The sequence below is a fragment of the Lutra lutra genome, chromosome 10 (assembly GCF_902655055.1).
Source record: "Lutra lutra chromosome 10, mLutLut1.2, whole genome shotgun sequence".
NCBI lineage: Eukaryota > Metazoa > Chordata > Mammalia > Carnivora > Mustelidae > Lutra > Lutra lutra.
The window spans coordinates 108,176,534-108,188,315 of NC_062287.1; the positions used below are offsets into that span (position 1 = coordinate 108,176,534).

At 58.9% G+C, this 11,782-nt stretch overlaps 2 protein-coding genes across 5 annotated transcripts; one reads left to right on the top strand and one right to left on the bottom strand.

Moving 5' to 3' along the window:
• Positions 1–786: 786 nt before the first annotated feature.
• C10H11orf68 (chromosome 10 C11orf68 homolog) lies at positions 787–3,075 on the bottom strand. Of its 3 annotated transcripts, none has more exons than XM_047692319.1 (2): positions 2,905–3,075; positions 787–2,215 (listed from the first exon to the last, which is right to left on the bottom strand). In XM_047692319.1, the coding sequence occupies exons 1-2, from the start codon at positions 3,045–3,047 to the stop codon at positions 1,456–1,458; spliced, it is 903 nt and encodes a 300-aa protein (XP_047548275.1). In that variant the 5' UTR covers positions 3,048–3,075; the 3' UTR covers positions 787–1,455. The 3 variants fall into 3 exon arrangements, with proteins under 3 accessions (XP_047548275.1, XP_047548276.1, XP_047548277.1); XM_047692320.1 differs by having other exon boundaries at positions 787–2,212; positions 2,905–3,070; XM_047692321.1 differs by lacking the exon at positions 2,905–3,075 and adding an exon at positions 2,497–2,873.
• A 124-nt stretch (positions 3,076–3,199) lies between these two features.
• On the top strand, positions 3,200–5,532 carry DRAP1 (DR1 associated protein 1). Of its 2 annotated transcripts, none has more exons than XM_047692324.1 (7): positions 3,200–3,506; positions 3,754–3,826; positions 3,938–4,031; positions 4,322–4,441; positions 4,541–4,655; positions 4,894–4,982; positions 5,314–5,532. In XM_047692324.1, the coding sequence occupies exons 1-7, from the start codon at positions 3,465–3,467 to the stop codon at positions 5,417–5,419; spliced, it is 639 nt and encodes a 212-aa protein (XP_047548280.1). In that variant the 5' UTR covers positions 3,200–3,464; the 3' UTR covers positions 5,420–5,532. The 2 variants fall into 2 exon arrangements, with proteins under 2 accessions (XP_047548280.1, XP_047548281.1); XM_047692325.1 differs by having other exon boundaries at positions 3,201–3,506; positions 4,562–4,655.
• Positions 5,533–11,782: the final 6,250 nt, after the last annotated feature.

An 11,782-nucleotide genomic window follows, 5' to 3' on the forward strand; every position in this document is an offset into this window, starting at 1 on the left:
ACCAAGGCCAAGGCCAGGCTCCCAGACTACAGTAGCCTCAGCCGAGTGGTGCTGCCCACGATCATGTGAGTGACTGTGCCTTGGGGGTTGTGAAGAACTCGCAGTGGGTGAGGCCCTGGGTAACAGTCCAAGGAGGAGGCATAGGCCGGGGGCTAAGTCCTCCTCTGCTCAGCTCACCACACGACCCTGGGAGAATTCCTTTCCCCTCTTGGCCTCTATTTCCTTCCCACACAATGGGACCCACATCTCCTAAGCAGCTTACGAGACTTAAATAAGACATATGAAGTGCTTTGCAAACTGCCCAGTGGCCCAGGATAGTCAGGGTGGGAGAAGTGAGGCAAAACGTGAGAATGTCCAGAGTTCCTTACAGCTGTGCAGGCTGCTTACTGCGTAAGAAGTCCAACCTAGGCTGTCGAAATCTAGCCCATCCTCCACTCACCGGGCTGTATTCCTTAACCTAGAAATGCTAGGACCAAGAGGGTACCCTTCTCTAACTGACACAAATACACCCAGTAGGGCCCAGTAGTAGCCCCTCAGACTTTGCTGGGTCAAGCCCCTAGATTTATGGGAAACCACTAAGAAACCGATTCTGATTCTTGGGATGGAGAAGCAGGACTGGTTTTGCAGAGGCTCTCAGGGAGGTTCCCAGCCTTGGCAGGGAGATGAATCTTATTACTGGGGAACAGTTAGGGGTTCCCAGGTAGGGCAGAGAAGAAGTCTCGCTTGGCCGGGCCTCTCCTCAGAAACCAAAGCAGGCAACCAGTATTTTAAAAAACACTCAAGACACGGACCCAAACTGGGTTTTATTGAAATGCCAGGAGCAGGCACATGTCAAAATAGTAAAGGAAGGAAGGAAGGAAGGAAGGTGGTGCAGGCTGTTTAAGGTGACAGGGAAGGGGCAGGCCCCATGTCCATGGCCCTGGCATCCCCTCTTTCTGCCAAGGGCTGAGTGGGTACAATTACCGCCCCCCCCCCCCCCCACGAAATAGCATGCTTAAGCCTGCAGGGCCTTTGCCCCCTGGACTGTGAAGGCTCCAAGAGGGACCGGAAGCACTCATTTTTGTCTCTTGTGAGGGAGGAGAAGGAAAGGTTTCAGGAGAGGTACAGCTGGGGATGAGGGTGGCCAGGGCAGGCTCTCCTCCTGGGAATCTGTACCCAGTCTGTGGTCCTGGATGACAGAGGGGAGCAGCAGTGAAAAGAGAGGCTGAGGGTCCGGCCCTCAGGGAGCCAGAGCCTCCAGCTGGCGGGGACTTGAGTCAGCCCTGAACAGAGGGCAAGAGTTCAAGGGGATCGAAGATGCAGGCAGTTCCCGGTTGACCGACTGACTGACGCAGTCCTCAGAGCTAGGGGGCTCAAATTCCGTGGGATAAAGAGGAGGAAGACGGGAGAATCCATCCCTAGCGGGGGGGGGGGGGGGCGAGGGGGGCAGAAGGTGGTCTCCCCTGACTGGCCGAATTAGGTCAGTTCCACATTGTTGGCGCGGTCCAGCACACGGGAGCCACGGGTACTGCCCCCCAGCTGAAAACGACTCTCGTAGAGAGTGGGGCAGAGGTGCCAGCGGTTGGCCCGGTAGATGCCCAGGTAGGTGTAGACGTCAGGCTTGTAGGTGAGCAGACACTTGATGCCTGCCGCACGGATGGCCGCATCCGCCTCTAGCACACCCAAGCGGTCCGTGAAGTCATCCGTGTAAACACAGATGACTTGGCGCCCCCCCTCCCTGGCCCGTGGGCTCACCTTGGCCACCTGAAGCCGGCCCTCGACCACAGCCCGAGCAATGCCGGCCCAGGCGTGGTCCAGCTTGAAGCCAGGTGCCAGGTGTATCAGCCACTTGCCAGAGAGCACGTGATGGGTGATGGCCAGCTGGCGCAGGGTACTCGGTGTGATGGGCCTCCCACTGGTCTGCAGAGCTTCCCAGGCTGCCTGCAGGCCCTGCACATCACCCGAGTTGGGGACGTAGCCCTGCCCATATGCTGCAATCCAGCCCACAGGCTCAGAGTTGGGCGAGCCAGGGTCCCCATAGCGAGTAACTTGGGAGGGTGGGTACTTGGCCAACCAGGCATCCAGCTCGGCGGCAGGTGTGGTGCGGGCATCAAACACCAGCCAGGGGTCCATGTCCGCTGCCATGGCCTCCGCGGCCAGGTGCTCAGCAGTGAAGCCATCCTCACGGCCACCTGGAGAGTCTTCCTCCTCCATCTCTTCACCGGGCTCCATCCTGCTATAGAGGAACTGAGTTAGCGCAGGTCCAGGACACATCTACAGCTTGGCTGGGCCCTAGCAGGTGCGGCCAATGAGCTAAACTCTGTGGCCTTGGGCGAGACTTAAGGTCCCATGCCTCAGTTACCTCATCTCTACAGCTGACAACTGTTCCTGTCCCCTAGAACTGTCGAGCCTTAAACGCCCCAGGTGGAATAAGGGCTCCATAAAGGCTGTTGCTCAGCTCATTATCACTCTCCCTGATGCAGACCAAAAACTGAGGCTGAGAGAGAAGTGACTTACCCAAGGTCACACCTGCAATGAGTGACAGAGCCGAAATGTGAATTCAGGTTGGGGAGCAAACAGCCCAGCTACACCTCCTGGCCCTGCCAATAACTGGCAGGAATCCGGAGCGCTGGGATTTAACGAGGGAAGCAAAGAAGCGCACGTTCGCGCAGCATCGAGGCAGGCCCAGTAGGGCCAGACCCTCGAGGATGGCGCTGTCGGGTCCACCTGAAGACAAGCACGCTGAGGCCCAGAAAGAGCAGTGCCGGGTCCAAGGCCAATGGGGCGGCAGCCGGATTGGAACCCAGGCTTGTTAGAGCCTAGGAATGCGCCAGCCTCGGGCCAGCCGCGCCCGCCGCCATTAGCGCCCACAGCCCGAGCCGCGCCTCCGCCCAGCCCTGCCCCGTCCCGCAGCCCCGCCGTCACCTCCGGCCTTCGCCGCGCTCCGCGCCGGCCCATCCCCGCGCCCGGTTCCGCTCCTGCCGGGGCTCTGCACCGCCGCCGCTGCTGCCGCCGCCGCCGCCGCCGCCGCCGCGCCCCGCCCCCGCCACGGCTGCCGCCGCCGCCATCTTAGCGCCCGCTGTCTCAACAACAACTTTATAGACAAGCGCAGCACGGGGCGGGGCCACCGGGCCGGTCGGCCGCGCCGCGGGGCGGGGCCTGAGGGGGGAGGGGCTTACCCCGGGGGCGGGGCCGGGATCCGGGGGCGGGGCTAACGTTCGTTCTCCTAAGCTTGGGGGGCCCCCGGGAGTGGCGGTCCGGTCCGGGATCGACGCGCACCGCCGGGGAGGCTCCAAGGGGAGGGCTCTCCCGCCCTGAGAGCGGCGTGCTGACCGGCGGCGCTAGGACCTCGTGGGGAGCGGCGGGGGCGGAGCAGGCGGCACCAGGACCCGGGGGAACCGCGGCAGGCGGGTGGCGAGCAGGCCCGGGGGCCGGGAAGCTGCAGGCGGCGGCGCTGGGCCCGGTGCGGCTAGAGAGGCCCTGAGATGCCGAGCAAGAAGAAAAAGTATAACGCGCGGTTCCCGCCGGTGAGCACGTGGCCGGCCCCGGGGGAGCAGGCCGGGCTCCCGGGAGGCTCGGGCCCAAGCCGGGGTGGGTGGGGGGGCGGGCGCGTCGCGGTGTTCGGGGACACGGACGCCCCGCCCCCTTCCGTGCTCTTTTGGCGTCGGGGGCCCCCCGCCCCCCTTCTCCCGGATACCCTCTCTCATCCCTCCGCCCCAGCACCCCTTTCTGGGACGGAGGTGACAGGGTCCGAGTTTTCTGTCCCCTTCCCAGGCGCGGATCAAGAAGATCATGCAAACTGACGAAGAGATCGGGAAGGTGGCAGCGGCGGTGCCTGTCATCATCTGTATCCTGTCGGGGCCTGGCCAGGTTGAGGGACGTGGGGTAGGGAGGAAGCCCGGGGTCGCCTTCTTTAGGCTGGGGATCCCCCACCCGTATTCTCCTTGACGCTCCTCAGCGCGAGCGCTTGAGCTGTTCCTGGAGTCCCTGTTGAAGAAGGCTTGCCAGGTGACCCAGTCCCGAAATGCCAAGACCATGACCACATCCCACCTGTGAGTGGCCCGGAGCTGGTCGGGCCCAGTGGGACCCTGCCCCAGGAGTTCACACACTTAGGGGAGGTGGGAGGCTGCTGGGAGACCAGCAGTGCCTCAGAAGCTGGTGGGTTTGAACTGGGGGAGGAGGGGCTGGGTGGTCTAGCCTAATGGGAAGGTCCCTTAGTGGAGATGGGGTGGAGGTTTTCCAGGCTCCGTTCTCCTGACATCCAAAGACCCTTACTGTCCCTTGCTGAGGGCCCAGACATCTGGGCCCCACCTGAATGCCGTCTTCTCCCCACCTCTTCCAGGAAGCAGTGCATTGAGCTGGAGCAGCAGTTTGACTTCTTGAAGGACCTGGTGGCTTCTGTGCCTGACATGCAGGGAGACGGGGAAGACAACCACATGGACGGGGACAAGGGTACCCGCAGGTGGGGAGCCAGGGCCAGGTGTCCAGGCAAGGAAGGCCAAGGCCACCCGGGTTGGGGGTGGTTGGGGGGTGGTCAGGGAGTTCTGAGATCTCTGGGCAGATGGACTGTCCCTTCCCGAAGGGGCCGGAAGCCTGGCAGTGGTGGCCGGAAGAATGGTGGGATGGGAAGCAAAAGCAAGGACAAGAAGCTGTCAGGGACGGACTCGGAGCAGGAGGTGAGTGAGGCCTCCCCAGCCCCCTGCCTTACCCTGTGCTGTGGAGAGGGCAGTCTTCTGTCAGGCCTTGCTGGCTGGACACCTGGTCCTGTCCTCACCTATGCTCTTTTGTGCATCGGGCCCGTAAAGGTTAGGCTGTAGAGCTCAGCCTTCTGTTCTTGCTCCTCCTGAGGGTCTAGGCTCTCCAGTGATGAGCTCATGCTTTTCTTGTCACCTCTGCCCCTTGCCTTGCTCCCAGGATGACTCTGATGACACAGACACTGATGGGGAAGAGGAGACATCACAGGCTCCAGCCCAGGCCAGCCATCCCCCTGCCCACTTTCAGAGGTAAGCACCTCAGTGGCAAGAGAGGGGAGCTAGCAGACTCCACAAGGCTGACAGGTCCTTTTCGTCCTCGTGGCAGATCTGGAGGACAGGAGGGGAGGAACTGAGGAGGGCTTAAATGCAGGAGACTGCTCTCGGAAGGTCTCCTCCCTGACCCGCTCCCAGCCCCACTGAACATGTGACCTGTTCTAGGTCCTTCCCTTCTCTGGGCTTGGCCACCCCCTGGTACACAGGGCCATGGGCTCCATGCTGGCGGGGGTGAGGCAGGGCTCAGCGGGCAGAAATGGGCACCGGAGAGGGGCCTGATCTTTCTCTCCTGCTTTCTGCCCTGCAGCCCCCCGACACCCTTCATGCCCTTCACCTCGACTCTGCCTCTGCCCCCAGCCCCCCCGGGCCCCCCGGCACCTGACGCAGAGGACGAAGAGGACTATGACTCCTAGCGCCCTCTGCCCCCCAGGCCATGCCCCCTTTTAGTTGGTTTTAGTTGCTCTGGGGGGAGGAGAGAAGATAGAGCTGTTCTTAAATTTATTAAAAAATTAATAATAAAAGGGAACACCCGTGTCTGTCCCAGCCTGCGTCCAGGGCTCCGTGGCCACCTTCCTGTCCATCCACCTGCTTTCTCTGTGCTGAGCTGAGGCCAAGAGTGGTGGCGGGCAAGGCAGCCGCTGAGTGAAAGGAGGGTCCAGAGGCCACGGTTCGGCCAGGGCGGGAGCAGGGGTGCTGGCGGAAGGAAGGTGGGCAGAGTGGTGCTGTAGGGCCGGAGCCGGGGGTGCTGGTTACTCTGGAGTACGACCTGTTCCATTGTGCCGTGGGACCCTGGCGAGGTTCCTGTCTTTCTCTGAGCCTCTTCTGCCCCTTCTGGACTGCTGCAGAGGGACAGATTGGACAAATAATGGGAAAAGGCCTTGCAGACCACAGAGCTCAGTGCCTGGTGCAATGAAGGGCACGTGGGAAGGGCCGTGGGAGCAGAGGTAGGTCGGACTGTTGAGGGCTCAAAGATCCCCTTTCAAGCAGGACAGTGATCCAGGTAGTCAGTCCGCCCCCATTTCTGAGCAGACCCTGGGACCGTGGGGTCCCCAAGGCAGACGTGTACCTTAAGGGAGCCGGGGCTGGTGAGGCCGTTGGGAGACACGGCGGCCAAAGGGCAGACTCGAGGTGTGTGTCGTCAGTAGACTCACGGGTGCCTCGAGCTCACTGGCTGTGGGGCTGAGAGGGAGGGAACCCTTAGGGACTGCCAGCTTGCTTTCTGTAGCGACTTGGGCAGGGGCCCTTTTCCAGCTGGAGGACACAGAGAAAGAGCGAGATTAGGGTCAGGATCACAAGTTGGGCTGTGGTGAGTTTCGGGCGCCTGTGAAGCTGCCAAGGGGAGACATCAAATGGGTCATGGGATGTTGGGGGCCTGGAGACAGACGAGTGAGCCTTGAGAGGAGGCGACCCCGCCCCAGGGAGAGAGGGGAGGGCCTGGGCAGGCCACCAAAGCCACACCCAGTGCCCTTGGGAGTGTCCAGGTGTGTCTGGGAGGAGGGAGAGGTCAGCTGTCCCAGCAGCTGGCAGGTTTTAGGGAACGCTTGGTCGTGGCTGACGGCCGGGAGCAGGAGGTGAGAAGCCGAAGCGAGGGGAAGCAGGCTTAGGGCTGAGAAGCAGAGGCCAGAGCCATGGCTCAGAACGAGGACAGAGAAACGGTTTTGGGTTTTGTTTTCTAAGTTAGCGGAAACACAGGCCGTAGTGAGGGAGGGGACTGAAGGATGGGAGGGAGACTGAGGCAGTGAGGCGAGCTTGCCTAAGGCTGAACCCCGTCTGACCAGGGTGAAGGGGAGGACGCTGAGTGGGTTTGGCAGGGACACTGAGGTATTCAGTTTGGTGCAACAGGGTCTGACTTCTTTGGGGTGCAGGAGGCTGAGTGGCAGGCATGGATGGGCCCGGGCGCCCGGAGCCAGGGGGTCACCCTGGTCCTGTCCTGCCATTTTTTGGGGAGCATCTCTCTCATGCTCACTCTATAGTGAGTGCAGCTGTCCCCTCTCCCTGAGGTGGAGGGGTGGGGACATTGCAGCGCACACTCTGGCCCCTGTGAGGGGTGGAGACTGGGTCGTGGCCCTAGCAGGCCAGTCAGCGGCCCTGACCCTTGGGACTCAAGGTGGGACTGTTGGGGAAGGGTCTTGACAAGACGGTCAGCTTTGCCATGGCAGCAAGAGGCAGCAGGGAGCCCTTTCTGGAGTCCTGGTGAGGGTGACAGTGGCCACGCTGGGGTAGCAAAGCTGACAGAACGTAGGTTGGGCGCTGCCGGCGGGTGATTCTGACTGAGAAGGAAGCCAGCGCTGGAGACCCAGGAGCCTCAGAGAGACACCAGGACCCAGTCTTGCCTGAACCCCGTCTACCTTAGACTTCCTAGTCACGTGAGCCAATAACATTGTCCTCCCTCAAAGACAGTTGGCTTTCGGTCACTTGTGACTGCAAGAGCTCTGGTGGCAGGGACCACGAATGGGAAGCGGTTTCCAGCGGCCCAGGAGCGGAAGCAGTCTTCCTGGCAGCCAGCTGGGCCCAGTCCGGGCAAGCTGGACACTGGGGTCTGCAGAGCCGAGGGCGTGCTATGCAGGTGTGACGCATGTAGGTGGGAGAGGAAGACGCCTTTGGAACCGGTGGCTGGGTCACGGCTGGAGATGAGGTTCTGAACTGAGAAGGTTCCAGAGCGGAGAGGCTGGGAACGACTGGAGAAGGCAAGAAGCCCAGGACGCTGGGAGCAGCCTTCCAGGCAAAAGACTTAAGGAGGCCCAGGTGAGGGGGAGACTCCCAGGAGCCTCTGTGTTGTCGGCCCTGCTGCTTCAGCCGGGGCGGTGGGCTGAGGGGCGTAACCTCTGGAGCCAGGCTGTGGGTTCGAATCCTGACTTCTCCATGTGCTAGCCTCAAGTGAGTTTTATAGCTTCTCTGTATGTCAGTTTTCTCCTCTGTAAAGTGGGACTATGGGTTACCTATGTTAGTTATCATGCTATACTACATACACTAGTTATTAGAGCAAGCGGCTGACTTAAAATACATACGCTCAAAGGCAGTGAACTTTATTGTTGGCTCACATGAGACTCTTAAGGAGATTGATCTGATCAACGGCAGTGTTTCTTCAAGAGGGACTTCAGGGCCCAGGCCCCTTCCATCTTGGGGCCCCACCGTTCTCAACCCATGAGTTTCAAGAGACAAGCTCGTAGCCCACAGAGGTGTTTTGCGCCAGGGTTGGAAGGGGCCCCATTGCCTCTTTCTACGGAAACTGTCACAAGGTCCACCTGAGGGGGGCTAGGAAAAGTGATCTAGCCACCTGGTGTGTCTGACTGGCTGGTTCTGCTCACAGGTCTTTGGGAAGGGCCTAACCCAGCGTTTGCAATGTGTTAGGAGTGCTGCTTCCTGAGTGAGGGCAGGGGCCCCGGGGAGACGATATCCTTGACTGGGCTGGCCCCTTGGTGTATCCTGGGAAGGGGAAAGATGGCTGTGCTCGGCGGGCACCCCTGGGCACCAGGGGCCAGCAGCTTGCTGACATTCCACCTGCAGGGCTCTGTCTGGGCCCGGGTGATCTTCTCCCTTCATTCTCTCTTTCCACTGGGGGGGGCCTTGGGCATTGGGCCAAGTCCTATCTGAATGCGTCAGCCCAGCCTTGGCCCCACCCTGGGGTATTAAGTGTGACCAGGGTGTGAAACGGGCAGCTGCTCCTGAGACAGCATGGCCACCAGGGGCTGTCCCCCCTCAGGTGCAAGGTACAGACCCACCCGCCTTGCCAAACAGAGAGGCCCCCTCTAGAGTGTACCCGAGGAGCCAAACGTTCAGCAGAGGTTCCTTGATCACCCCACATCCTCATGCAGCAGGGACAGGAGAGGCCGTAGTCACCTACTGGGAGCAGGAAACAAAGAGCGTGCTGTCGCCAGGGGTTGGCGTGGAAGCTAGTGACCCCAGAGCTCACACTGCTGGTGGGAATCTCAGATGGTGCAACCACCTTAGAAAACGGTTGGGCAGCTCCTCCTCGAGTCCACTGACCTACGCTTCCCCGAACGCATGGTTCCGTTCCTAGGCAGGTGTCCACCAACAGACATACAGGAATGTTCGTAGCTCCTGGCCAAGACAACCCACATGCCCAGCAGCAAGAGTGTGACTAAGGAAATGATGGAATATTGGGCAATAGAAGAGCCACAGAAAAGCCCTAATCACCATCGCACGCAACAGCATGGGCCGATCGCGTGGACGTTCTGTTGAGCCAAAGAAGCCAAACACAGGACTCCGTGTGATGATCGTTCATTTAAATGACGTTCCAGGGCAGACAGTGGGATTCAGCGTGATGCTACCACGGGCAGGGAGGAGAGGGGCTGGGAGGGGGTGCAAAGCAGCCCTCCGGAAATGTTTCCCTGCTCGAACTGGGTGGTATTTGTATGTAAAAGTACATTAAAGCCACACATTTCAGATGTGTGTTTGTAGGATGACCTCGTATCAATTTCATCTATCTCTTGGGAGCCCGTGGCCTGCTAGGTAGTGATGATTATGTATGTTCTCTGGGTTTATTTCTGATGGGGTGGGGAGAGACAATGAGGAAGACATAGAGTATGTCAGATGGCGGGGCGCGCCCTGGGGAGAAGGAAGCACAGTAAGGGAGGAGGCCGGAGTCCGGGGGCAGGAAGGGTGGCCCCAGCCATCCCATATAGGCTTTAGGGGAGGCTCTGACAAGGTGAGATTAGAGTAGAAAACCAAGGAGAGGGCTCCAGGTGGAGGGACAGCGAGGGCAAAGCCCTGGGGGATTGTGATTTGATTGGGTCCCGTGTCCCTATGGGCTTCCCCCGGCTCCCACGACCTTGCCCACTGCCCAGGAGCCTGACTTAGGAGCTACCAGCCCTGTATTTGGGCTGCCTTGGCTGAGGGGTGTTTTTGCGGCAGCCTGTTAGGAGGCCTCAGAAGCTTCCTGAAGGGGAAGAAGGTAGTGGTGTGGGCACAGTAGGCGCACTTAGCCACACGCGCCCTGTGCAGGGCTCAGGGGCCTGGTGAGTGGGGAAGTGGGAGTTAATGGCCTGCCTCCTCCTCTTACCCGAGGGCCATCCTTTCTCAGGTACAATAGGTTTGGCTCCAGGACATGAAGGGAACCAAGTTCCTACCATCCCAGGCCCCCAGGCCGTGGGCACAATGGCCGGGGGATGACACCTGTGACCCAGATGCTCTACCAGGGCCCTGGTCCCTCCTCTCCCTGGGCAGAGCCTTTGGGAGAATGGTGGGGGGCTCTGGACTCCCTTGGGGGACTCCTCGTAACTGGGGAGTGGGGCGGGAGTTGGGTGGACCTCACTTCTTTCATCAGAGTGAACTCTATTCTGAAATCATGTTCCTTGCTATTTTGTGTGCATGTGTATGTTCAGATGTCATTTAAAAAAAAAAAAAAAGGAATAAGGACAAGGATCTCTGCACCTGCCCTGGTAATCGGAAAGCTGCAAAGGAAAACTCGAGATCCCACAAGGCACCTGCCAGACCAGCGAGAATAGGAAGCCTCATGAACAGGGATGCTGGTGGGGAGCTGGTAAATGGAAGTCTGGTGCTTTTGGTGGGAGTCAGGATGTTCGAAAGGGCATTTTGACACCTGTGTGCCCCCCCTCCCCCCCCCCCGTCCAGCAGGTCCACTCCTGGGTAAAAGCTCTCGAAAACTGATGTGTCCTCGGGACGGTTTGAGGTGGCGAAGAGCCAGAGGCTAAGTGTCACAGAGCAGAGTGGACAAGGCTTACACACAAAGTGTTGCGTGAAAAACAAAAACACAGGACAAGATCCTCAGCAGAACCTTGTTTATGGAAACTGAAAACACAGAAGCAGGACAGTCTTGTATATTTCTGTCAATTACGCTGTGACCTGCGGCAGCAGGCGGAAGGTCTCTGTGCTTCAGTTTCCCCATCTGTAAAGTGGAGACCACAGTAGCAACTCCTTCAGGGGCACGTGATGATGATGTGGATTTGATAGATTAAGTGCTTAGCAAAGTGCCCAACACACAGTGAGCACGAAGTAAATGGTGCCTCCCGTCTCTGATGCATTTGGAGGTCGACACCGAGAAAGCAGATTGGAAGGGTGAGTGTCAAACACAAGGTGGAGGAGTGGCTGTGGGATACTGGGATAGGATTGGGGATGGGTTGAAAGGAAAGTTTATTTCAAAGGGAGGCTTTTTTGGGATGCTGGTGATGCGCTGAGTGCCCAAAACCAAGGAGCATGGTCTGCTCCAGTCAATGTTCCCAAGTTTAAATAAAAACAGAAGATATTGCCAGTTGTCATTTTCCAAAATGGGCTAAACCCCACTTATCTCCCTAGACAGGGTCTCATAAGGACAGGAAAACAGTGGCCCTGCGTGTTTATGGGATCATGGATGTTTCTATCATTTTATCATTTTATCATTCACTCACTCAACAAGTTATTTCTGAGCCCCTGTTCTGTGCCAAACCCTGTTCTGGGCTCGGGAGAGAAACACACAAAAGATTTTTTTAAAACCATTTTATTATTTTTTTATTTTGTTTTATTTACTTATTAGAGAGAGAGAGAGAGATCGCACAAGCAGAGTGGAGGGGCGGGGTGGGGGAGAGAAACCGCTGAACAAGGAGTTAGGACTTAGGGATCATGACCTGAGCCGAAGGCAGAGGCTCAACTGACTGAGCCACCCAGGGGCCCCAAACATACAAAAGCTTTGACCGCCTGTGGTTTTGGGTCTGACTCCGGAGTCTTTGCCGAGGGTCACTTGAGCTGCGAGCTGCTTCAGGGGTGTCTTTGGGACTCAGCATCAGAAGACATCAAGACCAAAATCAAGAACTACTCAA